The 26,827-nt window shown below is 52.7% G+C and overlaps 1 protein-coding gene across 2 annotated transcripts in view; it reads left to right on the forward strand.

Moving 5' to 3' along the window:
* Nucleotides 1–26,827, forward strand: part of LOC137562347 (disintegrin and metalloproteinase domain-containing protein 33-like) — a 164,564-nt gene that overhangs the window by 81,099 nt on the left and 56,638 nt on the right. For both annotated transcript variants that reach the window (XR_011030119.1, XM_068273686.1), the window contains exons 4-6: nt 18,133–18,211; nt 22,243–22,319; nt 25,151–25,343. Coding sequence is in view for 1 of the 2 variants with exons in the window: in XM_068273686.1 (XP_068129787.1) it covers nt 18,133–18,211; nt 22,243–22,319; nt 25,151–25,343 (349 nt within the window). In the remaining variant the exon portion in view is untranslated. The remainder of the gene's footprint in view (nt 1–18,132; nt 18,212–22,242; nt 22,320–25,150; nt 25,344–26,827) is intronic.

Genomic DNA, 26,827 nt, shown 5'->3' on the forward strand with positions numbered 1-26,827 from the left:
CAGAGATACAGGTCCTCAGTGCGTCACCACAGCTGTCATCAGAGAGGCCAGACATACAGGCAGCTGCCTACAGCACAACCACAAGAGGGGGCTGATGAGAGAGCCAGAGATGCAGGTCCTCAGTGCGTCACCACAGCTGTCACCAGAAAGGCCAGACATACAGGCAGCTGCCTACAGCACCGCCACAAGAGGGGGGTAATGAGAGAGCAGGAGATGCAGGTCCTCAGTGCCTCACCACAGCTGTCACCAGAGAGGCCAGACATACAGGCAGCTGCCTACAGCACCACCACAAGAGGGGGGTGATGAGAGCGCCAGAGATGCAGGTCCTCAGTGCGTCACCACAGCTGTCACCAGAGAGGCCAGACATACAGGCAGCTGCCTACAGCACCACCACAAGAGGGGGGTGATGAGAGAGCAGGAGATACAGGTCCTCAGTGCGTCACCACAGCTGTCACCAGAGAGGCCAGACATACAGGCAGCTGCCTACAGCACCACCACAAGAGGGGGCTGATGAGAGAGACAGAGATACAGGTCCTCAGTGCGTCACCAGAGCTGTCACCAGAGAGGCCAGACATACAGGCAGCTGCCTACAGCACCACCACAAGAGGGGGCTGATGAGAGAGCCAGAGATACAGGTCCTCAGTGCCTCACCAGAGCTGTCACCAGAGAGGCCAGACACACAGGCAGCTGCCTACAGCACCACCACAAGAGGGGGGTGATGAGAGAGCAGGAGATACAGGTCCTCAGTGCGTTACCACAGCTGTCATCAGAGAGGCCAGACATACAGGCAGCTGCCTACAGCACCGCCACAAGAGGGGGGTGATGAGAGAGCCAGAGATACAGGCAGCTGCCTACAGCACCACCACAAGAGGGGGGTGATGATAGAGCCAGAGATACAGGTCCTCAGTGCGTCACCACAGCTGTCACCAGAGAGGCCAGACATACAGGCAGCTGCCTACAGCACCATCACAAGAGGGGGGGGGGGGGTGATGAGAGAGCCAGAGATACAGGTCCTCAGTGCCTCACCACAGCTGTCACCAGAAAGGCCACACATACAGGCAGCTGCCTACAGCACCGCCACAAGAGGGGGGTGATGAGAGAGTCAGAGATACAGGTCCTCAGTGCCTCACCAGAGCTGTCACCAGAGAGGCCAGACATACAGGTAGCTGCCTACAGCACCACCACAAGAGGGGGGTGATGAGAGAGCAGGAGATGCAGGACCTCAGTCCGTCACCACAGCTGTCACCAGAGAGGCCAGACATACAGGCAGCTGCCTACAGCACTACCACAAGAGGGGGGTGATGAGAGAGCCAGAGATACAGGTCCTCAGTGCGTCACCACAGCTGTCACCAGAGAGGCCACACATACAGGCAGCTGCCTACAGCACCACCACAAGAGGGGGATGATGAGAGAGCCAGAGATACAGGTCCTCAGTGCCTCACCACAGCTGTCACCAGAGAGGCCAGACATACAGGTAGCTGCCTACAGCACCACCACAAGAGGGGGGTGATGAGAGAGCCAGAGATACAGGTCCTCAGTGCCTCACCACAGCTGTCACCAGAGAGGCCAGACATACAGGCAGCTGCCTACAGCACCACCACAAGAGGGGGGTAATGAGAGAGTCAGAGATGCAGGTCCTCAGTGCCTCACCACAGCTGTCACCAGAGAGGCCACACATACAGGCAGCTGCCTACAGCACGGCCACAAGAGGGGGGTGATGAGAGAGCAGGAGATGCAGGTCCTCAGTGTGTCACCACAGCTGTCACCAGAGAGGCCAGACATACAGGCAGCTGCCTACAGCACGGCCACAAGAGGGGGGTGATGAGAGAGCCAGAGATGCAGGTCCTCAGTGCCTCACTGCAGCTGTCACCAGAGAGGCCAGACATACAGGCAGCTGCCTACAGCACCACCACAAGAGGGGGTGATGAGAGAGTCAGAGATACAGGTCCTCAGTGGGTCACCACAGCTGTCACCAGAGAGGCCAGACATACAGGCAGCTGCCTACAGCACCACCACAAGAGGGGGGTGATGAGAGAGCCAGAGATACAGGTCCTCAGTGCGTCACCACAGCTGTCACCAGAGAGGCCAGACACACAGGCAGCTGCCTACAGCACCACCACAAGAGGGGGGTGATGAGAGAGCCAGAGATACAGGTCCTCAGTGCGTCACCACAGCTGTCATCAGAGAGGCCAGACATACAGGCAGCTGCCTACAGCACCACCACAAGAGGGGGTGATGAGAGAGCAGGAGATACAGGTCCTCAGTGCATCACCACAGCTGTCACCAGAGAGGCCAGACATACAGGCAGCTGCCTACAGCACCACCACAAGAGGGGGGTGATGAGAGAGCCTGAGATACAGGTCCTCAGTGCGTCACCACAGCTGTCACCAGAGAGGCCAGACATACAGGCAGCTGCCTACAGCACTACCACAAGAGGGGGGTGATGAGAGAGCCAGAGATACAGGTCCTCAGTGCGTCACCACAGCTGTCACCAGAGAGGCCAGACATACAGGCAGCTGCCTACAGCACCACCACAAGAGGGGGGTGATGAGAGAGCCAGAGATACAGGTCCTCAGTGCGTCACCACAGCTGTCACCAGAGAGGCCAGACATACAGGCAGCTGCCTACAGCACCGCCACAAGAGGGGGGTGATGAGAGAGCCAGAGATGCAGGTCCTCGGTGCCTCACCACAGCTGTCACCAGAGAGGCCAGACATACAGGCAGCTGCCTACAGCACCGCCACGAGAGGGGGGTAATAAGAGAGCAGGTGATGCAGGTCCTCAGTGCCTCACCACAGCTGTCACCAGAGAGGCCAGACATACAGGCAGCTGCCTACAGCACCATCACAAGAGGGGGGGGGGGGGTGATGAGAGAGGCCAGACACACAGGCAGCAGCCTACAGCACCGCCACAAGATGGGGGTGATGAGAGAGCCAGAGATACAGGTCCTCAGTGTGTCACCACAGCTGTCACCAGAGAGGCCAGACATACAGGCAGCTGCCTACAGCACCGCCACAAGGGGGGGGGGGGGTGATGAGAGAGCCAGAGATGCAGGTCCTCAGTGCCTCACCACAGCTGTCACCAGAGAGGCCAGACATACGGGCAGCTGCCTACAGCATTACCACAAGAGGGGGGTGATGAGAGAGCCAGAGATACAGGTCCTCAGTGCCTCACCACAGCTGTCACCAGAGAGGCCAGACATACAGGCAGCTGCCTACAGCATTACCACAAGAGGGGGGTGATGAGAGAGCCAGAGATACAGGTCCTCAGTGCCCCACCACAGCTGTCACCAGAGAGGCCAGACATACAGGCAGCTGCCTACAGCACCACCACAAGAGGGGGGGGGGGGGTGATGAGAGAGCCAGAGATGCAGGTCCTCAGTGCCTCACCACAGCTGTCACCAGAGAGGCCAGACATACAGGCAGCTACCTACAGCACCACCACAAGAGGGGGGTGATGAGAGAGCCAGAGATACAGGTCCTCAGTGCCCCACCACAGCTGTCACCAGAGAGGCCAGACATACAGGCAGCTGCCTACAGCACCACCACAAGAGGGGGGTGATGAGAGAGCCAGAGATACAGGTCCTCAGTGCCTCACCACAGCTGTCACCAGAGAGGCCAGACATACAGGCAGCTGCCTACAGCACTACCACAAGAGGGGGGGGGGGGGGGTGATGAGAGAGCCAGAGATGCAGGTCCTCAGTGCCTCACCACAGCTGTCACCAGAGAGGCCAGACATACGGGCAGCTGCCTACAGCATTACCACAAGAGGGGGGTGATGAGAGAGCCAGAGATACAGGTCCTCAGCGCCCCACCACAGCTGTCACCAGAGAGGCCAGACATACAGGCAGCTGCCTACAGCACCACCACAAGAGGGGGGGGGGGGTGATGAGAGAGCCAGAGATGCAGGTCCTCAGTGCCTCACCACAGCTGTCACCAGAGAGGCCAGACATACAGGCAGCTACCTACAGCACCACCACAAGAGGGGGGTGATGAGAGAGCCAGAGATACAGGTCCTCAGTGCCCCACCACAGCTGTCACCAGAGAGGCCAGACATACAGGCAGCTGCCTACAGCACCACCACAAGAGGGGGGTGATGAGAGAGCCAGAGATACAGGTCCTCAGTGCCTCACCACAGCTGTCACCAGAGAGGCCAGACATACAGGCAGCTGCCTACAGCACCACCACAAGAGGGGGATGATGAGAGAGCCAGAGATACAGGTCCTCAGTGCGTCACCACAGCTGTCACCAGAGAGGCCAGACATACAGGCAGCTGCCTAAAGCACCGCCACAAGAGGGGGGTGATGAGAGAGCGAGATATACAGGTCCTCGGTGCCTCACCACAGCTGCCACCAGAGAGGCCAGACATACAGGCAGCTGCCTACAGCACTACCACAAGAGGGGGGGTGATGAGAGAGCCAGAGATACAGGTCCTCAGTGCGTCATCACAGCTGTCACCAGAGAGGCCAGACATACAGGCAGCTGCCTACAGCACCGCCACAAGAGGGGGGTGATGAGAGAGCCAGACATACAGGCAGCTGCCTACAGCACCACCACAAGAGGGGGGTGATGATAGAGCCAGAGATACAGGTCCTCAGTGCGTCACCACAGCTGTCACCAGAGAGGCCAGACATACAGGCAGCTGCCTACAGCACCACCACAAGAGGGGGCTGATGAGAGAGACAGAGATACAGGTCCTCAGTGCGTCACCAGAGCTGTCACCAGAGAGGCCAGACATACAGGCAGCTGCCTACAGCACCACCACAAGAGGGGGCTGATGAGAGAGCCAGAGATACAGGTCCTCAGTGCCTGACCAGAGCTGTCACCAGAGAGGCCAGACACACAGGCAGCTGCCTACAGCATCACCACAAGAGGGGGGTGATGAGAGAGCAGGAGATGCAGGACCTCAGTCCGTCACCACAGCTGTCACCAGAGAGGCCAGACATACAGGCAGCTGCCTACAGCACTACCACAAGAGGGGGGTGATGAGAGAGCCAGAGATACAGGTCCTCAGTGCGTCACCACAGCTGTCACCAGAGAGGCCACACATACAGGCCGCTGCCTACAGCACTACCACAAGAGGGGGGTAATGAGAGAGCCAGAGATACAGGTCATCAGTGCCTCACCACAGCTGCCACCAGAGAGGCCAGACATACAGGCAGCTGCCTACAGCACCACCACAAGAGGGGGGTGATGAGAGAGCCAGAGATACAGGTCCTCAGTGCCTCACTGCAGCTGTCACCAGAGAGGCCAGACATACAGGCAGCTGCCTACAGCACCACCACAAGAGGGGGGTGATGAGAGAGCCAGAGATGCAGGTCCTCAGTGCCTCACCACAGCTGTCACCAGAGAGGCCAGACATACAGGCAGCTGCCTACAGCACCATCACAAGAGGGGGGGGGGGGGGGGGGTGATGAGAGAGGCCAGACATACAGGCAGCTACCTACAGCACCACCACAAGAGGGGGGTGATGATAGAGCCAGAGATGCAGGTCCTCAGTGCCTCACCACAGCTGTCACCAGAGAGGCCAGACATACAGGCAGCTGCCTACAGCACTACCACAAGAGGGGGGTGATGAGAGAGCCAGAGATACAGGTCCTCAGTGCGTCACCACAGCTGTCATCAGAGAGGCCAGACATACAGGCAGCTGCCTACAGCACAACCACAAGAGGGGGCTGATGAGAGAGCCAGAGATGCAGGTCCTCAGTGCGTCACCACAGCTGTCATCAGAGAGGCCAGACATACAGGCAGCTGCCTACAGCACCACCACAAGAGGGGAGTGATGAGAGAGCCAGAGATACAGGTCCTCAGTGCCTCACCACAGCTGTCACCAGAGAGGCCACACATACAGGCAGCTGCCTACAGCACCATCACAAGAGGGGGGTGATGAGAGAGCCAGAGATACAGGTCCTCGGTGCCTCACCACAGCTGTCACCAGAGAGGCCAGACATACGGGCAGCTACCTACAGCACCACCACAAGAGGGGGGTGATGAGAGAGCCAGAGATGCAGGTCCTCAGTGCCTCACCACAGCTGTCACCAGAGAGGCCAGACATACAGGCAGCTGCCTACAGCACGGCCACAAGAGGGGGGTGATGAGAGAGCCAGACATACAGGCAGCTGCCTACAGCACCACCACAAGAGGGGGATGATGAGAGAGCCAGATATACAGGTCCTCAGTGCCTCACCACAGCTGTCACCAGAGAGGCCAGACATACAGGCAGCTGCCTACAGCACGGCCACAAGAGGGGGGTGATGAGAGAGCCAGAGATGCAGGTCCTCAGTGCGTCACCACAGCTGTCACCAGAGAGGCCAGACATACAGGCAGCTGCCTACAGCACCACCACAAGAGGGGGGTGATGAGAGAGCCAGAGATACAGGTCCTCAGTGCGTCACCACAGCTGTCACCAGAGAGGCCAGACATATACGCAGCTGCCTACAGCACCACCACAAGAGGGGGGTGATGAGAGAGCCCGAGATACAGGTCCTCAGTGCCTCACCACAGCTGTCACCAGAGAGGCCAGACACACAGGCAGCTGCCTACAGCACAGCCACAAGAGGGGGGTGATGAGAGAGTCAGAGATACAGGTCCTCAGTGCCTCACCACAGCTGTCACCAGAGAGGCCAGACATACAGGCAGCTGCCTACAGCACCACCACAAGAGGGGGGTGATGAGAGAGCCAGAGATACAGGTCCTCAGTGCCTCACCACAGCTGTCACCAGAGAGGCCAGACATACAGGCAGCTGCCTACAGCACCACCACAAGAGGGGGGTGATGAGAGAGCCAGACATACAGGTCCTCAGTGCCTCACCACAGCTGTCACCAGAGAGGCCAGACATACAGGCAGCTGCCTACAGCACCACCACAAGAGGGGGGTGATGAGAGAGCCAGAGATACAGGTCCTCAGTGCCTCACCACAGCTGTCACCAGAGAGGCCAGACATACAGGCAGCTGCCTACAGCACCGCCACGAGAGGGGGGTAATAAGAGAGCAGGTGATGCAGGTCCTCAGTGCCTCACCACAGCTGTCACCAGAGAGGCCAGACATACAGGCAGCTGCCTACAGCACCATCACAAGAGGGGGGGGGGGGGGGGGTGATGAGAGAGGCCAGACACACAGGCAGCAGCCTACAGCACCGCCACAAGATGGGGGTGATGAGAGAGCCAGAGATACAGGTCCTCAGTGTGTCACCACAGCTGTCACCAGAGAGGCCAGACATACAGGCAGCTGCCTACAGCACCGCCACAAGGGGGGGGGGGGGGGTGATGAGAGAGCCAGAGATGCAGGTCCTCAGTGCCTCACCACAGCTGTCACCAGAGAGGCCAGACATACGGGCAGCTGCCTACAGCATTACCACAAGAGGGGGGTGATGAGAGAGCCAGAGATACAGGTCCTCAGTGCCCCACCACAGCTGTCACCAGAGAGGCCAGACATACAGGCAGCTGCCTACAGCATTACCACAAGAGGGGGGTGATGAGAGAGCCAGAGATACAGGTCCTCAGTGCCCCACCACAGCTGTCACCAGAGAGGCCAGACATACAGGCAGCTGCCTACAGCACCACCACAAGAGGGGGGGGGGGGTGATGAGAGAGCCAGAGATGCAGGTCCTCAGTGCCTCACCACAGCTGTCACCAGAGAGGCCAGACATACAGGCAGCTACCTACAGCACCACCACAAGAGGGGGGTGATGAGAGAGCCAGAGATACAGGTCCTCAGTGCCCCACCACAGCTGTCACCAGAGAGGCCAGACATACAGGCAGCTGCCTACAGCACCACCACAAGAGGGGGGTGATGAGAGAGCCAGAGATACAGGTCCTCAGTGCCTCACCACAGCTGTCACCAGAGAGGCCAGACATACAGGCAGCTGCCTACAGCACTACCACAAGAGGGGGGGGGGGTGATGAGAGAGCCAGAGATGCAGGTCCTCAGTGCCTCACCACAGCTGTCACCAGAGAGGCCAGACATACGGGCAGCTGCCTACAGCATTACCACAAGAGGGGGGTGATGAGAGAGCCAGAGATACAGGTCCTCAGCGCCCCACCACAGCTGTCACCAGAGAGGCCAGACATACAGGCAGCTGCCTACAGCACCACCACAAGAGGGGGGGGGGGTGATGAGAGAGCCAGAGATGCAGGTCCTCAGTGCCTCACCACAGCTGTCACCAGAGAGGCCAGACATACAGGCAGCTACCTACAGCACCACCACAAGAGGGGGGTGATGAGAGAGCCAGAGATACAGGTCCTCAGTGCCCCACCACAGCTGTCACCAGAGAGGCCAGACATACAGGCAGCTGCCTACAGCACCACCACAAGAGGGGGGTGATGAGAGAGCCAGAGATACAGGTCCTCAGTGCCTCACCACAGCTGTCACCAGAGAGGCCAGACATACAGGCAGCTGCCTACAGCACCACCACAAGAGGGGGATGATGAGAGAGCCAGAGATACAGGTCCTCAGTGCGTCACCACAGCTGTCACCAGAGAGGCCAGACATACAGGCAGCTGCCTAAAGCACCGCCACAAGAGGGGGGTGATGAGAGAGCGAGATATACAGGTCCTCGGTGCCTCACCACAGCTGCCACCAGAGAGGCCAGACATACAGGCAGCTGCCTACAGCACTACCACAAGAGGGGGGGTGATGAGAGAGCCAGAGATACAGGTCCTCAGTGCGTCACCACAGCTGTCACCAGAGAGGCCAGACATACAGGCCGCTGCCTACAGCACCACCACAAGAGGGGGGTGATGAGAGAGCCAGAGATACAGGTCCTCAGTGCGTCACCACAGCTGTCACCAGAGAGGCCAGACATACAGGCAGCTGCCTACAGCACCGCCACAAGAGGGGGGTGATGAGAGAGCCAGACATACAGGCAGCTGCCTACAGCACCACCACAAGAGGGGGGTGATGATAGAGCCAGAGATACAGGTCCTCAGTGCGTCACCACAGCTGTCACCAGAGAGGCCAGACATACAGGCAGCTGCCTACAGCACCACCACAAGAGGGGGCTGATGAGAGAGACAGAGATACAGGTCCTCAGTGCGTCACCAGAGCTGTCACCAGAGAGGCCAGACATACAGGCAGCTGCCTACAGCACCACCACAAGAGGGGGCTGATGAGAGAGCCAGAGATACAGGTCCTCAGTGCCTGACCAGAGCTGTCACCAGAGAGGCCAGACACACAGGCAGCTGCCTACAGCATCACCACAAGAGGGGGGTGATGAGAGAGCAGGAGATGCAGGACCTCAGTCCGTCACCACAGCTGTCACCAGAGAGGCCAGACATACAGGCAGCTGCCTACAGCACTACCACAAGAGGGGGGTGATGAGAGAGCCAGAGATACAGGTCCTCAGTGCGTCACCACAGCTGTCACCAGAGAGGCCACACATACAGGCCGCTGCCTACAGCACTACCACAAGAGGGGGGTAATGAGAGAGCCAGAGATACAGGTCATCAGTGCCTCACCACAGCTGCCACCAGAGAGGCCAGACATACAGGCAGCTGCCTACAGCACCACCACAAGAGGGGGGTGATGAGAGAGCCAGAGATACAGGTCCTCAGTGCCTCACTGCAGCTGTAACCAGAGAGGCCAGACATACAGGCAGCTGCCTACAGCACCACCACAAGAGGGGGGTGATGAGAGAGCCAGAGATGCAGGTCCTCAGTGCCTCACCACAGCTGTCACCAGAGAGGCCAGACATACAGGCAGCTGCCTACAGCACCATCACAAGAGGGGGGGGGGGGGGGGGTGATGAGAGAGGCCAGACATACAGGCAGCTGCCTACAGCACCACCACAAGAGGGGGGTGATGATAGAGCCAGAGATGCAGGTCCTCAGTGCCTCACCACAGCTGTCACCAGAGAGGCCAGACATACAGGCAGCTGCCTACAGCACTACCACAAGAGGGGGGTGATGAGAGAGCCAGAGATACAGGTCCTCAGTGCGTCACCACAGCTGTCATCAGAGAGGCCAGACATACAGGCAGCTGCCTACAGCACAACCACAAGAGGGGGCTGATGAGAGAGCCAGAGATGCAGGTCCTCAGTGCGTCACCACAGCTGTCATCAGAGAGGCCAGACATACAGGCAGCTGCCTACAGCACCACCACAAGAGGGGAGTGATGAGAGAGCCAGAGATACAGGTCCTCAGTGCCTCACCACAGCTGTCACCAGAGAGGCCACACATACAGGCAGCTGCCTACAGCACCATCACAAGAGGGGGGTGATGAGAGAGCCAGAGATACAGGTCCTCGGTGCCTCACCACAGCTGTCACCAGAGAGGCCAGACATACGGGCAGCTACCTACAGCACCACCACAAGAGGGGGGTGATGAGAGAGCCAGAGATGCAGGTCCTCAGTGCCTCACCACAGCTGTCACCAGAGAGGCCAGACATACAGGCAGCTGCCTACAGCACGGCCACAAGAGGGGGGTGATGAGAGAGCCAGACATACAGGCAGCTGCCTACAGCACCACCACAAGAGGGGGATGATGAGAGAGCCAGATATACAGGTCCTCAGTGCCTCACCACAGCTGTCACCAGAGAGGCCAGACATACAGGCAGCTGCCTACAGCACGGCCACAAGAGGGGGGTGATGAGAGAGCCAGAGATGCAGGTCCTCAGTGCGTCACCACAGCTGTCACCAGAGAGGCCAGACATACAGGCAGCTGCCTACAGCACCACCACAAGAGGGGGGTGATGAGAGAGCCAGAGATACAGGTCCTCAGTGCGTCACCACAGCTGTCACCAGAGAGGCCAGACATATAGGCAGCTGCCTACAGCACCACCACAAGAGGGGGGTGATGAGAGAGCCCGAGATAGAGGTCCTCAGTGCCTCACCACAGCTGTCACCAGAGAGGCCAGACACACAGGCAGCTGCCTACAGCACAGCCACAAGAGGGGGGTGATGAGAGAGTCAGAGATACAGGTCCTCAGTGCCTCACCACAGCTGTCACCAGAGAGGCCAGACATACAGGCAGCTGCCTACAGCACCACCACAAGAGGGGGGTGATGAGAGAGCCAGAGATACAGGTCCTCAGTGCCTCACCACAGCTGTCACCAGAGAGGCCAGACATACAGGCAGCTGCCTACAGCACCACCACAAGAGGGGGGTGATGAGAGAGCCAGACATACAGGTCCTCAGTGCCTCACCACAGCTGTCACCAGAGAGGCCAGACATACAGGCAGCTGCCTACAGCACCACCACAAGAGGGGGGTGATGAGAGAGCCAGAGATACAGGTCCTCAGTGCCTCACCACAGCTGTCACCAGAGAGGCCAGACATACAGGCAGCTGCCTACAGCACCGCCACAAGAGAGGGGTGATGAGAGAGCAGGAGATACAGGTCCTCAGTGCGTCACCACAGCTGTCACCAGAGAGGCCAGACACACAGGCAGCTGCCTACAGCACCACCACAAGAGGGGGGTGATGAGAGAGCCAGAGATACAGGTCCTCAGTGCGTCACCACAGCTGTCACCAGAGAGGCCAGACACACAGGCAGCTGCCTACAGCACCACCACAAGAGGGGGGTGATGAGAGAGCCAGAGATACAGGTCCTCAGTGCCTCACCACAGCTGCCACCAGAGAGGCCAGACATACAGGCAGCTGCCTACAGCACCATCACAAGAGGGGGGTGATGAGAGAGCCAGAGATACAGGTCCTCAGTGCATCACCACAGCTGTCACCAGAGAGGCCAGACATACAGGCAGCTGCCTACAGCACTACCACAAGAGGGGGGTGATGAGAGTGCCAGACATACAGGCAGCTGCCTACAGCACCACCACAAGAGGGGGGTGATGAGAGAGCCAGAGATACAGGTCATCAGTGCGTCACCACAGCTGTCACCAGAGAGGCCAGACATACAGGCAGCTGCCTACAGCACCGCCACAAGAGGGGGGTAATGAGAGAGCAGGAGATGCAGGTCCTCAGTGCCTCACCACAGCTGTCACCAGAGAGGCCAGACATACGGGCAGCTACCTACAGCACAACCACAAGAGGGGAGTGATGAGAGAGCCAGACATACAGGCAGCTGCCTACAGCACCACCACAAGAGGGGGGTGATAAGAGAGCCAGAGATACAGGTCCTCAGTGCGTCACCACAGCTGTCACCAGAGAGGCCAGACACACAGGCAGCTGCCTACAGCACCACCACAAGAGGGGGGTGATGAGAGAGCCAGAGATACAGGTCCTCAGTGCGTCACCACAGCTGTCACCAGAGAGGCCAGACACACAGGCAGCTGCCTACAGCACCACCACAAGAGGGGGGTGATGAGAGAGCCAGAGATACAGGTCCTCAGTGCCTCACCACAGCTGTCACCAGAGAGGCCAGACATACAGGCAGCTGCCTACAGCACCACCACAAGAGGGGGGTGATGAGAGAGCCCGAGATACAGGTCTTCAGTGCCTCACCACAGCTGTCACCAGAGAGGCCAGACATACAGGCCGCTGCCTACAGCACCATCACAAGAGGGGGGTGATGAGAGAGCCAGAGATACAGGTCCTCAGTTCCTCACCACAGCTGTCACCAGAGAGGCCAGACACACAGGCAGCTGCCTACAGCACCGCCACAAGAGGGGGGTGATGAGAGAGCCAGAGATACAGGTCCTCAGTGCCTCACCACAGCTGTCACCAGAGAGGCCAGACATACAGGCAGCTGCCTACAGCACCACCACAAGAGGGGGGTGATGAGAGAGCCAGAGATACAGGTCCTCGGTGCCTCACCACAGCTGTCACCAGAGAGGCCAGACATACAGGCAGCTGCCTACAGCACCACCACAAGAGGGGGGTGATGAGAGAGCCAGAGATACAGGTCCTCAGTGCGTCACCACAGCTGTCACCAGAGAGGCCAGACATACAGGCAGCTGCCTACAGCACCACCACAATAGGGGGGGTGAGGAGAGAGCCAGAGATACAGGTCCTCAGTGCGTCACCACAGCTGTCACCAGAGAGGCCAGACATACAGGCAGCTGCCTACAGCACCACCACAAGAGAGGGTGATGAGAGAGCAGGAGATGCAGGTCTTCAGTGCCTCACCACAGCTGTCACCAGAGAGGCTAGACATACAGGCAGCTGCCTACAGCACCACCACAAGAGGGGGGTGATGAGAGAGCCAGAGATACAGGTCCTCAGTGCCTCACCACAGCTGTCACCAGAGAGGCCAGACATACAGGCAGCTGCCTACAGCACCACCACAAGAGGGGGGTGATGAGAGAGCCAGAGATACAGGTCCTCAGTGCGTCACCACAGCTGTCATCAGAGAGGCCAGACATACAGGCAGCTGCCTACAGCACCGCCACAAGAGGGGGCTGAACATGTATGACTTTCCTCATAATCCTCATAATTCACTACCAAACCCGTAATGTTCTTTATATCGCCCCCCTGTGGAGATCACAAGCTGATTTATCATTCAAGTGTATAACTGATAACTGGCCAACATGACAGAGGTGATGATGAGAGCCGGAGATACAGGTCCTCAGTGCGTCACCACAGCTGTCACCAGAGAGGCCACACATACAGGCAGCTGCCTACAGCACCACCACAAGAGGGGGGTGATGAGAGAGCAGGAGATGCAGGTCCTCAGTCCGTCACCACAGCTGTCACCAGAGAGGCCAGACATACAGGCAGGTGCCTACAGCACCATCACGAGGGGGGTGATGAGAGAGCCAGAGATACAGGTCCTCAGTGCCTCACCACAGCTGTCACCAGAGAGGCCAGACATACAGGCAGCTGCCTACAGCACCACCACAAGAGGGGGGTGATGAGAGAGCAGGAGATGCAGGTCCTCAGTGCCTCACCACAGCTGTCACCAGAGAGGCCAGACATACAGGCAGCTGCCTACAGCACCACCACAAGAGGGGGGTGATGAGAGAGCCAGAGATACAGGTCCTCAGTGTGTCACCACAGCTGTCACCAGAGAGGCCAGACATACAGGCAGCTGCCTACAGCACTGCCACAAGAGGGGGGTGATGAGAGAGCCAGAGATACAGGTCCTCAGTGCCTCACCACAGCTGTCACCAGAGAGGCCAGACATACAGGCAGCTGCCTACAGCACCACCACAAGAGGGGGGTGATGAGAGAGTCAGAGATACAGGTCCTCAGTGCCTCACCACAGCTGTCACCAGAGAGGCCAGACATACAGGCAGCTGCCTACAGCACCACCACAAGAGGGGGGTAATGAGAGAGCCAGAGATGCAGGTCCTCAGTGCCTCACCACAGCTGTGACCAGAGAGGCCAGACATACAGGCAGCTGCCTACAGCACCACCACAAGAGGGGGGTGATGAGAGAGCCAGAGATGCAGGTCCTCGGTGCCTCACCACAGCTGTCACCAGAGAGGCCAGACATACAGGCAGCTGCCTACAGCACCACCACCAGAGGGGGGTGATGAGAGAGCCAGAGATACAGGTCCTCAGTGCCTCACCAGAGCTGTCACCAGAGAGGCCCCACATACAGGCAGCTGCCTACAGCACCGCCACAAGAGGGGGGGGTGATGAGAGAGCCAGAGATACAGGTCCTCAGTGCCTCACCACAGCTGTCACCAGAGAGGCCAGACATACAGGCAGCTGCCTACAGCACGGCCACAAGAGGGGGGTAATGAGAGAGCAGGAGATACAGGTCCTCAGTGCCTCACCACAGCTGTCACCAGAGAGGCCACACATACAGGCAGCTGCCTACAGCACCGCCACAAGAGGGGGGTGATGAGAGAGCCAGAGATACAGGTCCTCAGTGCCTCACCACAGCTGTCACCAGAGAGGCCAGACATACAGGCAGCTGCCTACAGCACCGCCACAAGAGGGGGGTGATGAGAGAGCCAGAGATACAGGTCCTCAGTGCATCACCGCAGCTGCCACCAGAGAGGCCAGACATACAGGCAGCTGCCTACAGCACCGCCACAAGAGGGGGGGGTGATGAGAGAGCCAGAGATACAGGTCCTCAGTGCCTCACCACAGCTGTCACCAGAGAGGCCAGACATACAGGCAGCTGCCTACAGCACGGCCACAAGAGGGGGGTAATGAGAGAGCAGGAGATACAGGTCCTCAGTGCCTCACCACAGCTGTCACCAGAGAGGCCACACATACAGGCAGCTGCCTACAGCACCGCCACAAGAGGGGGGTGATGAGAGAGCCAGAGATACAGGTCCTCAGTGCCTCACCACAGCTGTCACCAGAGAGGCCAGACATACAGGCAGCTGCCTACAGCACCATCACAAGACGGGGGTGATGAAAGAGCAGGAGATGCAGGTCCTCAGTGCGTCACCACAGCTGTCACCAGAGAGGCCAGACACACAGGCAGCTGCCTACAGCACCGCCACAAGAGGGGGGTGATGAGAGAGCAGGAGATGCAGGTCCTCAGTGTGTTACCATAGCTGTCACCAGAGAGGCCCGACATAGGGGCAGCTGCCTACAGCACCACCACAAGAGGGGGGTGATGAGAGAGCAGTAGATGCAGGTCCTCAGTGTGTTACCATAGCTGTCACCAGAGAGGCAAGACATACGGGCAGCTGCCTACAGCACCGCCACAAGAGGGGGGGTGATGAGAGAGCAGGAGATGCAGGTCCTCAGTGCGTTACCATAGCTGTCACCAGAGAGGCCCGACATAGAGGCAGCTGCCTACAGCACCACCACAAGAGGGGGGTGATGAGAGAGCCAGAGATACAGGTCCTCAGTGCCTCACCACAGCTGTCACCAGAGAGGCCAGACATACAGGCAGCTGCCTACAGCACCACCACAAGAGGGGGGTGATGAGAGAGTCAGAGATACAGGTCCTCAGTGCCTCACCACAGCTGTCACCAGAGAGGCCAGACACACAGGCAGCTGCCTACAGCACCACCACAAGAGGGGGGTGATGAGAGAGCCAGAGATGCAGGTCCTCAGTGCCTCACCACAGCTGTCACCAGAGAGGCCAGACATACAGGCAGCTGCCTACAGCACCACCACAAGAGGGGGGTGATGAGAGAGCCAGAGATACAGGCAGCTGCCTACAGCACCACCACAAGAGGGGGGTGATGAGAGAGCCAGACATACAGGCAGCTGCCTACAGCACCACCACAAGAGGGGGGGGTGATGAGAGAGCCAGAGATGCAGGTCCTCTGTGCCTCACCACAGCTGTCACCAGAGAGGCCAGACACACAGGCAGCTGCCTACAGCACCACCACAAGAGGGGGGTGATGAGAGAGCCAGAGATACAGGTCCTCAGTGCCTCACCACAGCTGTCACCAGAGAGGCCAGACATACAGGCAGCTGCCTACAGCACCACCACAAGAGGGGGGTGATGAGAGAGCAGGAGATACAGGTCCTCAGTGTGTCACCACAGCTGTCACCAGAGAGGCCGGACATACAGGCAGCTGCCTACAGCACGGCCACAAGAGGGGGGTGATGAGAGAGCAGGAGATGCAGGTCCTCAGTGTGTCACCACAGCTGTCACCAGAAAGGCCAGACATACAGGCAGCTGCCTACAGCACCGCCACAAGAAGGGGGTGATGAGAGAGCAGGAGATGCAGGTCCTCAGTGCCTCACCACAGCTGTCACCAGAGAGGCCAGACATACAGGCAGCTGCCTACAGCACCATCACAAGAGAGGGGTGATGAGAGAGCAGGAGATGCAGGTCCTCAGTGCCTCACCACAGCTGTCACCAGAGAGGCCAGACATACAGGCAGCTGCCTACAGCACCATCACAAGAGGGGGCTGAACATGTATGAAGTCCCGTATAATCCTCATAGTTCACTACCAAGCCTGTTATGTCCTTTATGTCGGCCCTCTGCAGAGACCACAAGCTGATTTACCATTGAAACGCACAGCCGATAACTGCCCAACATTTACTTCAACGCTAAAGTTGGCCAAACATCTAGCAATTTGACAGCCAGATCGACCAACCAATTCAATAATCTTACTGAATCAAGAGAGGATCCAGTGTGTTCCAGTATGCGTGATTGACAATTATTATGGTAACCGGTATCAAGGTGAATCGTGACGATTTATCGATTGAGCTGGGTGGTAGATATCGGTCAAACATTAAAGAATCGACTTCCGTTTACATGATTTCGATCGATAAAGAATTGATTTTTGGATTCAGAGCATGGAGGCTCAACATCTTTTAGCTCAATTAGTGAAGGGAAATCATATAGGATCTTGCTTGTAGTGTGTGGGCCACTAGTCAATCGGTTTTCAGTCAACCACACTGAAAATGATTGTCTTATAAAATCGATTGCTTAATCACTCAATGCAAAATCGCTAGATGTAGGCTACCTCTATCTGACCCGGGAGTCACATCCCAAATACTTAAATATTTTCTTTTTTTTTCCTCTGACCTTGGAGTCAAACTCATGAGATCATGCTTCACAGTCAGGGGCAGTACCTCTGGACTTTCTCTGCTGACTGTGAAGCATGAGGTCATGAGTTTGACTCCCGGGTCCCTTTATAAGCTGAAATAAAATGTTGTTTTTTTTAATTACTGCAATATAAAGAGCTGGAACAGCAGGAATAACATTGTCCAGATGAGAAGAGATCTGTAAACGGCACACTCCCCGCCTGTCAACTTATCACACCTCAATTCTGTGCAGACACATTACAGCACTGCTATTAACTGGCAGAGACAGTCAGTCAATGAAATGCAAATCACTGCGAGTCATTTATGCAAGTTCCTGTAGCTTGAAAATGGACCGATCGAAGGAAGCAGAGGTGGGATTTGATTGGTCCTTTTTCAAGCTGACATTTGCATAAAAAATAAGCATAATTTTGTACCAGCTCAGAATTATTTGCCTGTCATTGATCATCTCAAATAGGTTGGAAAAGAGAGGCAGCTGTAGAACGGTCTGCCCTAATGCCCAACTAATTCTCCTGCCCCACCTCCCACTTTGCCACTATGCCCACAGACAGAGAGTTATGTCCAAGTACAGTAATTACCGTGGACAGAGTGTATCTATTCCATGACTTATTTCTCTAGTATCACCCATAGTCTGCAGGCTGTGTCAGGACACATAGCAGGAGGTGGGGGTGTGGCCCAGACGGGGGTGTGGCCCAGACTGAGATCCCAAGCCAAGTAGTTGAAAAGTACTGTACATATTTCTCTTGCTTAAAATGCATTTAATATTAATATAATAAGGTGTAAAAATATCACCTAGCAGAATGATGACTGTCCTGTTTTCTTGGCAGCCTCCTGTTAGCCCCGGGATTTACTGAGACACATTATACTGCAGAGGGCGAGATGGTGACAGTGACCCCAAATCACACGGTGAGTTATGTGTATTTGTAGGAGCTCACACTCTAATCCTGCCATAGTCATTGTCTAATGTCCTACCATATTATTATTATGTATTTATATAGCCCTGACATCTCCTGCAGCACATTACAGAGTACATAGTCATGTCACTGACTGTCCTCAGAGGAGCTCACAATCTAATCCTACCATAGTCATAGTCTAATGTCCTCCCATATTATTATTATGTATTTATATAGCACTGACATCTTCTGCAGCACATTACAGAGTACATAGTCATGCCACTGACTGTCCTCAGAGGAGCTCACAGTCTAATCCTACCATAGTCATAGTCTAATGTCCTGCCATATTATTATTATGTATTTATATAGCACCGGCATCTTCTGCAGCACATTACAGAGTACATAGTCATGTCACTGACTGTCCTCAGAGGAGCTCACAGTCTAATCCTACCATAGTCATAGTCTAATGTCCTGCCATATTATTATTATGTATTTATATAGCACTGACACCTTCTGCAGCACATTACAGAGTACATAGTCATGTCACTGACTGTCCTCAGAGGATCACACAATCTAATCCTACCATAGTCATAGTCTAATATCCTACCGTATTATTATGTATTTATATAGCACTGACATCTTCTGCAGCACATTACAGAGTACATAGTCATGTCACTGACTGTCCTCAGAGGAGCTCACACTCTAATCCTACCATAGTCATAGTCTATTGTCCTACCATATTATTATTATGTATTTATATAGCACTGACACCTTGTGCAGCACATTACAGAGTACATAGTCATGTCACTGACTGTCCTCAGAGGAGCTCACACTCTAATCCTACCATAGTCATAGTCTAATGTCCTGCCATATTATTATTATGTATTTATATAGCACTGACATCTCCTGCAGCACATTACAGAGTACATAGTCATGTCACTGACTGTCCTCAGAGGAGCTCACACTCTAATCCTACCATAGTCATAGTCTATTGTCCTACCATATTATTATTATGTATTTATATAGCACTGACACCTTCTGCAGCACATTACAGAGTACATAGTCATGTCACTGACTGTCCTCAGAGGAGCTCACACTCTAATCCTACCATAATCATAGTCTAATGTCCTACCATATAATTATTATGTATTTATATAGCACTGACACCTTCTGCAGCACATTACAGAGTACATAGTCATGTCACTGACTGTCCTCAGAGGAGCTCACAATCTAATCCTACCATAGTCATTGTCTAATGTCCTACCATATTATTATTATGTATTTATATAGCACTGACACCTTCTGCAGCACATTACAGAGTACATAGTCATGTCACTGACTGTCCTCAGAGGAGCTCACAATCTAATCCTACCATAGTCATTGTCTAATGTCCTACCATATTATTATTATGTATTTATATAGCACTGACATCTTCTGCAGCACATTACAGAGTACATAGTCATGTCACTGACTGTCCTCAGAGGAGCTCACACTCTAATCCTGCCATAGTCATTGTCTAATGTCCTACCATATTATTATTATGTATTTATATAGCACTGACATCTTCTGCAGCACATTACAGAGTACATAGTCATGTCACTTACTGTCCTCAGAGGAGCTCACACTCTAATCCTACCATAGTCATAGTCTAATGTCCTACCATATTATGATTATGTATTTATATAGCACTGACATCTTCTGCAGCACATTACAGAGTACATAGTCATGTCACTGACTGTCCTCAGAGGAGCTCACACTCTAATCCTAACCATAGTCATTGTCTAATGTCCTATCATATTATGATTATGTATTTATATAGCACTGACATCTTCTGCAGTACATTACAGAGTACATAGTCATGTCACTGACTGTCCTCAGAGGAGCTCACACTCTAATCCTACCATAGTCATAGTGTAATGTCCTACCATATTATTATTATGTATTTATATAGCACTGACATCTTCTGCAGCACATTACAGAGTACATAGTCATGTCACTGACTGTCGTCAGAGGAGCTCACACTCTAATCCTACCATAGTCATTGTCTAATGTCCTACCATATTATTATTATGTATTTATATAGCACTGACATCTTCTGCAGCACATTACAGAGTACATAGTCATGTCACTGACTGTCCTCAGCAGAGCTCACACTCTAATCCCTACCATAGTCATAACCTAATGTCCTACTATATTATTATTATGTATTTATATAGCACTGACATCTTCTGCAGTACATTACAGAGTACATAGTCATGTCACTGACTGTCCTCAGAGGAGCTCACACTCTAATCCTACCATAGTCATAGTCTAATGTCCTACCATATTATTATTATGCATTTATATAGCACTGACATCTTCTGCAGCACTGTACAGAGTACATAGTCATGTCACTGACTGTCCTCAGAGGAGCTCACAATCTAATCCTACCATAGTCATAGTCTAATGTCCTCCCATATTATTATTATGTATTTATATAGCACTGACATCTTCTGCAGTACATTACAGAGTACATAGTCATGTCACTGACAGTCCTCAGAGGAGCTCACAGTCTAATCCTACCATAGTCATAGTCTGATGTCCTACCATATTATTATGTATTTATATAGCACTGACATCTCCTGCAGCACATTACAGAGTGCATAATCATGTCACTGACTGTCCTCAGAGGAGCTCACACTCTAATCCTACCATAGTCATAGTATAATGTCCTATCATATTATTATTATGTATTTATATAGCACTGACATCTCCTGCAGCACATTACAGAGTACATAGTCATGTCACTGACTGTCCTCAGAGGAGCTCACCCACTAATCCCTACCATAGTCATAGCCTAACGTCCTACCATATTATTATTATGTATTTATATAGCACTGACATCTTCTGCAGCACATTACAGAGTGCATAGTCATGTCACTGACGGTCCTCAGAGGAGCTCACACTCTAATCCCTACCATAGTCATAGTCTGATGTCCTACCATATTATTATTATTATTATTATTATTTATATAGAACTGACATATTCTGCAGCACTGTACAGAGTACATAGTAGTTCTGTCACTGACTGTCCTCAGAGGAGCTCACAATCTAATCCTACCATAGTCATGGTACACCAGTGTGTGCAAGCTATGAGGCCTGTCCCAGTTCCACCAATGTGTTTGAGCAAGGAGGCCTACAAACCTGTCCCAGTTACACCAGTTTTGTTGAGCAAGGAGGCCTACAAACCTGTCCCAGTTACACCATTGTTGAGCAAGGAGGCCTACAAACCTGTCCCAGTTACACCAGTATTGTTGAGCAAGGAGGCCTACAAACCTGTCCCAGTTACACCAGTTTTGTTGAGCAAGGAGGCCTACAAACCTGTCCCAGTTACACCAGTTTTGTTGAGCAAGGAGGCCTACAAACCTGTCCCAGTTACACCAGTATTGTTGAGCAAGGAGGCCTACAAACCTGTCCCAGTTACACCAGTATTGTTGAGCAAGGAGGCCTACAAACCTGTCCCAGTTACACCATTGTTGAGCAAGGAGGCCTACAAACCTGTCCCAGTTACACCAGTAGGGTTGAGCATAGAGGCCTACAAACCTGTCCCAGTTACACCAGTATTGTTGAGCAAGGAGGCCTACAAACCTGTCCCAGTTACACCAGTATTGTTGAGCAAGGAGGCCTACAAACCTGTCCCAGTTACACCAGTATTGTTGAGCAAGGAGGCCTACAAACCTGTCCCAGTTACACCAGTATTGTTGAGCAAGGAGGCCTACAAACCTGTTCCGGTTACACCACAATCATCTACCAAATCCCAGCTACTTATTGTATGAAGCTTGTGGTAGGCTACGCAAAAAGTTTGGCACAGTTTAAACAATTTAAAGGCAATACAACAGAGAGCATGTAAACCTGTGGTCTGCTGGAGTTGTGATAGGTGATAAAAAGAAATGAAACAATTTATCTGTAAAGATTTTTGGAAATAACATTTTTATTATTTTCCAACACTGTGTGTATTACTTTGTCTCACCTCCTCTGTAACATATCTGGTGGTTTCCCCCGCAGACGCACTGCTTCTACCACGGCCGGGTCCGGGATAATGACCAGTCCTCGGTGGTCCTCACCACCTGCACAGGAATCAGGTAACTGTGGTCATTACTGTGTGTTTATACAGCGCTGACACAGCACAGTGCCGTGAATAATGCATGTCACTAACAGTCCTCAGAGGAGTGGACCAGAGAGGCACTTTCAGCACAAACCCGTTCAAATTCTACCCCGCTCCGAGGCAGGTTTGGGAGACCTCTAATAGTTCCCACACGTGGAAATCCAAACATTCTGGTGATTAAATGATGGGGGTCTGGAATACCTATCTTTCAGGGGGAGATTAAAAACAGGAGAGGTCCAGGTGCCTCTTATGGTGAAGTAGGTAAAGTAATGTAGAAAGGAAAGAAAAAAAGCAAATAGGGTACTCACAACACCGCAATGCAGAACAGCAACCATGGATTATCGCCTGAAGGTGGTGGAATGACCACTGAGGGAGGGTTGACTTGCTTGTGTGGTTAGGTCGCACTCCAAAAAAGGGATAAAAGATGGGAAAACCTAAAAGGGAACAATTGTTCAAACTAAAAATCAAACCTCATGGAGGTTCTAAGTTGTACCACTGGGAGGGCGGGCGGCACCCCCAAAGGATGCGTAAAATGATCATTTTACACTTCCTGTGGGTTGTCTTCCTCTCAGTGTTATTCTAGGAGATTAGATCATCCAGTCAAGTTAGAATCAAGACCTTTAAATTAAATCCCATTTTCTCTTCTATGCTGTGGCTGCTGATCAGGTCAAAATGAAATTAAATGATCACTTTTGTGTATTTTTGTTTGATGGCAATGAGATAATTTTCAGTTTGTCCTAATGAAAACCATCAATATTGACTGAAGAATTGTCATGTCTGTGGGCCCCACACAATCAGTCTGTTTTTATCTTGTAAAACAGAAGTATGTTGTTTCCTGCTTATGACTAGGCTTGGAAGAGGCTTAAAGGGATACTGTAGGGGGATTGGGGGAAAATGAGCTGAAGTTACCCGGGGCTTCTAATGGCCCCCCACAGCCATCCTGTGCCCGCGCAGCCACTCCCCGATGCTCTGGCCCCACCTCCGGTTCACTTCTGGAATCTCTGACTTTAAAGTCAGAAAACCACTGCGCCTGCATTGCCGTGTCCTCGCTCCCGCTGATGACATCAAGAGTGCACAGCGCAGGCCCAGTATGGTCTGTGTCTGCGCAGTACACTCCTGGTGACATCAGCGGGAGCGAGGACACGGGCGTGCAGGCGCAGTGGTTTTCTGACTTTAAAGTCAGAAATTCCAGAAGTAAACCGGAGGCGGGGCCGGAGCATTGGGGAGTGGCTGCATGGGCACAGGATGTCTGCGGAGGACCATTAGAAGCCCCGGGTAAGTTCAACTCATTTTCCCCTGACCTCCTACAGTGTCCCTTTAAGCCTTTAGCAAATAATGTATTTACAAACAAACAAACAAACACAGAACATTTATATCGTGCTTTTCTCCTGGCGGACTCAAAGCGCCAGAGCTGCAGCCACTGGGACGCGCTCTATAGGCAGTCTTAGTGTTAGGGAGACTTGCCCAAGGTCTCCTACTGAATAGGTGCTGGCTTACTGAACAGGCAGAGCCGAGATTCGAACCCAGGTCGCCCATGTCAGAGGCAGAGCCCTTAACCATTACACTATCCAGCCACCCCCTTGAAGCTTGCAAGTGCTCCAGGCCAATTTATTCTATCAATTTTCTTTTATTTATTTGTTACATTTCCCTTGCTTCTAACTAGTACTGCTGTAAGGTGTATTTATGGCCACTTGTCACTAGGGGGCAGTGTGTGACAATAACAGAGGATGTCTGCTTACAGTTTCTATATTTTCTGCTAGTAGAGAGACATCAAAGCATTCCAAGAATTGAATTTACAGCACGACGAGTTCTGCCGACTGAGGTCAAAAGCAAAGCACTCATCTCAAACCAGATAACTCTATTGAAGCAGCTTATGGGATAAGCCTTGCACATACATCCAATTTTTATTGGCCAATGACTTATACATTTTACCTCCTCCATGCAGTATGAGGACCATTGTATAGATTGCATAGATAAGCTCTCATATGACATGCAAGTGGAAAACATTGGCCAGTGTTGGCCAATCATAATTGGATGTGTGTAGTCAGCTCTCTCCACCAATCAGATGTTTTTCCCACCCTGCAGCTGATATAAAGGCAGCCGATCTGCTTAATAAACCTGGAAAATTTGTTTACAATAGAATTGTTAGAATATCTAAAATAAATATGGGTGAATTGGACATAAAATATGCCCCTCCCCTTATGCTAATGTTACACTATGCAGACGTAACTCGCATTGGCAAGCGACTGATATCCCTCGATCAGAAAACCATGTGTAGTATCCTGCCTTAAAGTGGCCACTAATGATACAATTTGCTGATCGATTGATTATGAACGATTCTTCATATGAACGATTGTAAATGATTGTTTGGGACCACTAATGGGACTAAAATCTCCAAACCAATCTGATCAGATTAACGAAATCGATCTGAATTTCGGTTCAATCTGATCAAATTGGTTTGGAGATTTTTGTCCATTAGTGGTCCAAAATGATCATTTACAATTGTTCATACAAAGAATCGTTTGTAATCGATCGTTCAGCACATTGTATCATTAGTGGCCACCTTTACACCACCCAATCTTTAAAAAAGTGTAGCAGAATCTGTAAACCTCGACCTCTAGTTTTGTAGCGATCTGAGGAGCGGAAATCCAGATTTCTACTGACATTTTGAACAAAATCGAATTGAAGGAGATTTAAGTCTCGCAGTGTATAGCTAGCCTTAGTCATGTGAAGATCTATCTGGATTTTCTTCTTATCTCTTGTTACCACATGTGAGAATCTCCCATCATCCTCTCTGTCTATCCTCAGCGGCCTCATTGTCCAGAACTCCAGCAACAGCTTCTACCTCCACCCGCTTACAGCACCGGGATCCAGGACTCACATGCTGTACCGCACAGAGCATCTTCCCATCAAGGCCGGAGGATGCGGCCATGACGACCACCAATCAGAAAGCACCACCTCTCACCTCAGTGACTTCATATCCCAGCCTGGGCACCACAGGGTAAGAGCACCATGTACAGGACAGCCTGGGCACTGCTGGGTAAGGAGGAGGTCCGTCACCTGTGTTAGGCTGGATCAGGCAAATAAGTAACTCTGCCTCAGGTGACAAGACTATGCTGAAGGTGTCGGCGCTGTATACAGTAAATAATAACCATAAGACTCCCAATCCTGCAGCATTAACGACTTGCGGTCCCTATGACCTTAAAATAAGAATCTGCACTCTCCGCCCTACAAAATCTGAGATAACACTGTTTATTTATCACTGACCTGATAACATCACTACAGAGTTGTAAAATAATGACAGCAAACCACTCTCCTCCTCCCAGGGAATTCAATGACAGAGTTAATTAGTAAACAAGTGTAAAATACACATTCCAGGAGCAGACAGTAGCAGATTGTGTACATTACTTAATTGTTACATCTAATACATTATCAAAACAAATGAACTGTTTGAATAAACAGGAGGGATAGACAAATAAAATTTATGGGTTTAATGTACAATAGAACTGTTTACATTAAAGCTATAATCTATGAATGTGGATAAATTGTGTATTTTTTCACTTTTTTCCTTATTTTCCTTTTAAAATGCATAGAAAATAAGGTAATTCCTAATAATAACAAATACCAGCCACAAAAAGCCTTATTTGTCCTGAAAAAAAAAAATAAAAAAAATAATATATATATTTATATAATTTAGTTGTGATAATTATTGATAGAGTTATTGCCAAAGTAATCACAGTTGAGCTGAACTGGGTAGTGAAGTAGTTAAAGTGCACCAGAGACGAGAAGTGTCTCAGGTTCCATACTTGCCTGGGGCTTCCCTAAGACACAGCCTGGCATGTCAAGCTCAATCATTTTATACTGGAGGTATTTAACCCTCTGGGTGATACAATTATATCGCCCAGGAGGGGGCGCAGCACTATTTTTTTTAAAAAAATTATTTTTAAAATCATGTAGCGAGCCCTGGGCTCGTTAAATGATAGCCGCAGCGCAGCGGCATCCCCCCACCCACTCCGATCGCCTTTGGCGATCAGAGTAAGCAGGAAATCCCGTTCAGTACGGGATTTCCTGCTGGGCTTCCCCGGTCGCCATGGCGACGGGGCAGGATGACGTCACCGACGTCATGGACGTCGTGACATCAGAGGGAGTTCCGATCCACCCCTCAGCGCTGCCTGGCACTGATTGGCCAGGCTGCGCAAGAGGTCGGGGAGGGGGGGGGCTGCGCGGCACGGCGGGTAGCGGCGGATCGGCGGCGAGCAGCGGCGATCGCAAGTTACACGCAGCTAGCAAAGTGCTAGCTGCGTGTAACAAAAAAAAAATTATGCAAATCGGCCCACCAGGGCCTGAGAACTCCTCCTGCGCGACGTACCCCGAGCTCAGCTCGGGATTATCGCTCAGGAGGTTAAGGAAACCCGACGTAAGAGGGATAGGAAGGCTGCCATATTTATTTCCTTTTAAACAATACCAGTTGCCTGGCTGTCCTAC

The sequence above is a fragment of the Hyperolius riggenbachi genome, chromosome 1, assembly GCF_040937935.1.
Source record: "Hyperolius riggenbachi isolate aHypRig1 chromosome 1, aHypRig1.pri, whole genome shotgun sequence".
NCBI lineage: Eukaryota > Metazoa > Chordata > Amphibia > Anura > Hyperoliidae > Hyperolius > Hyperolius riggenbachi.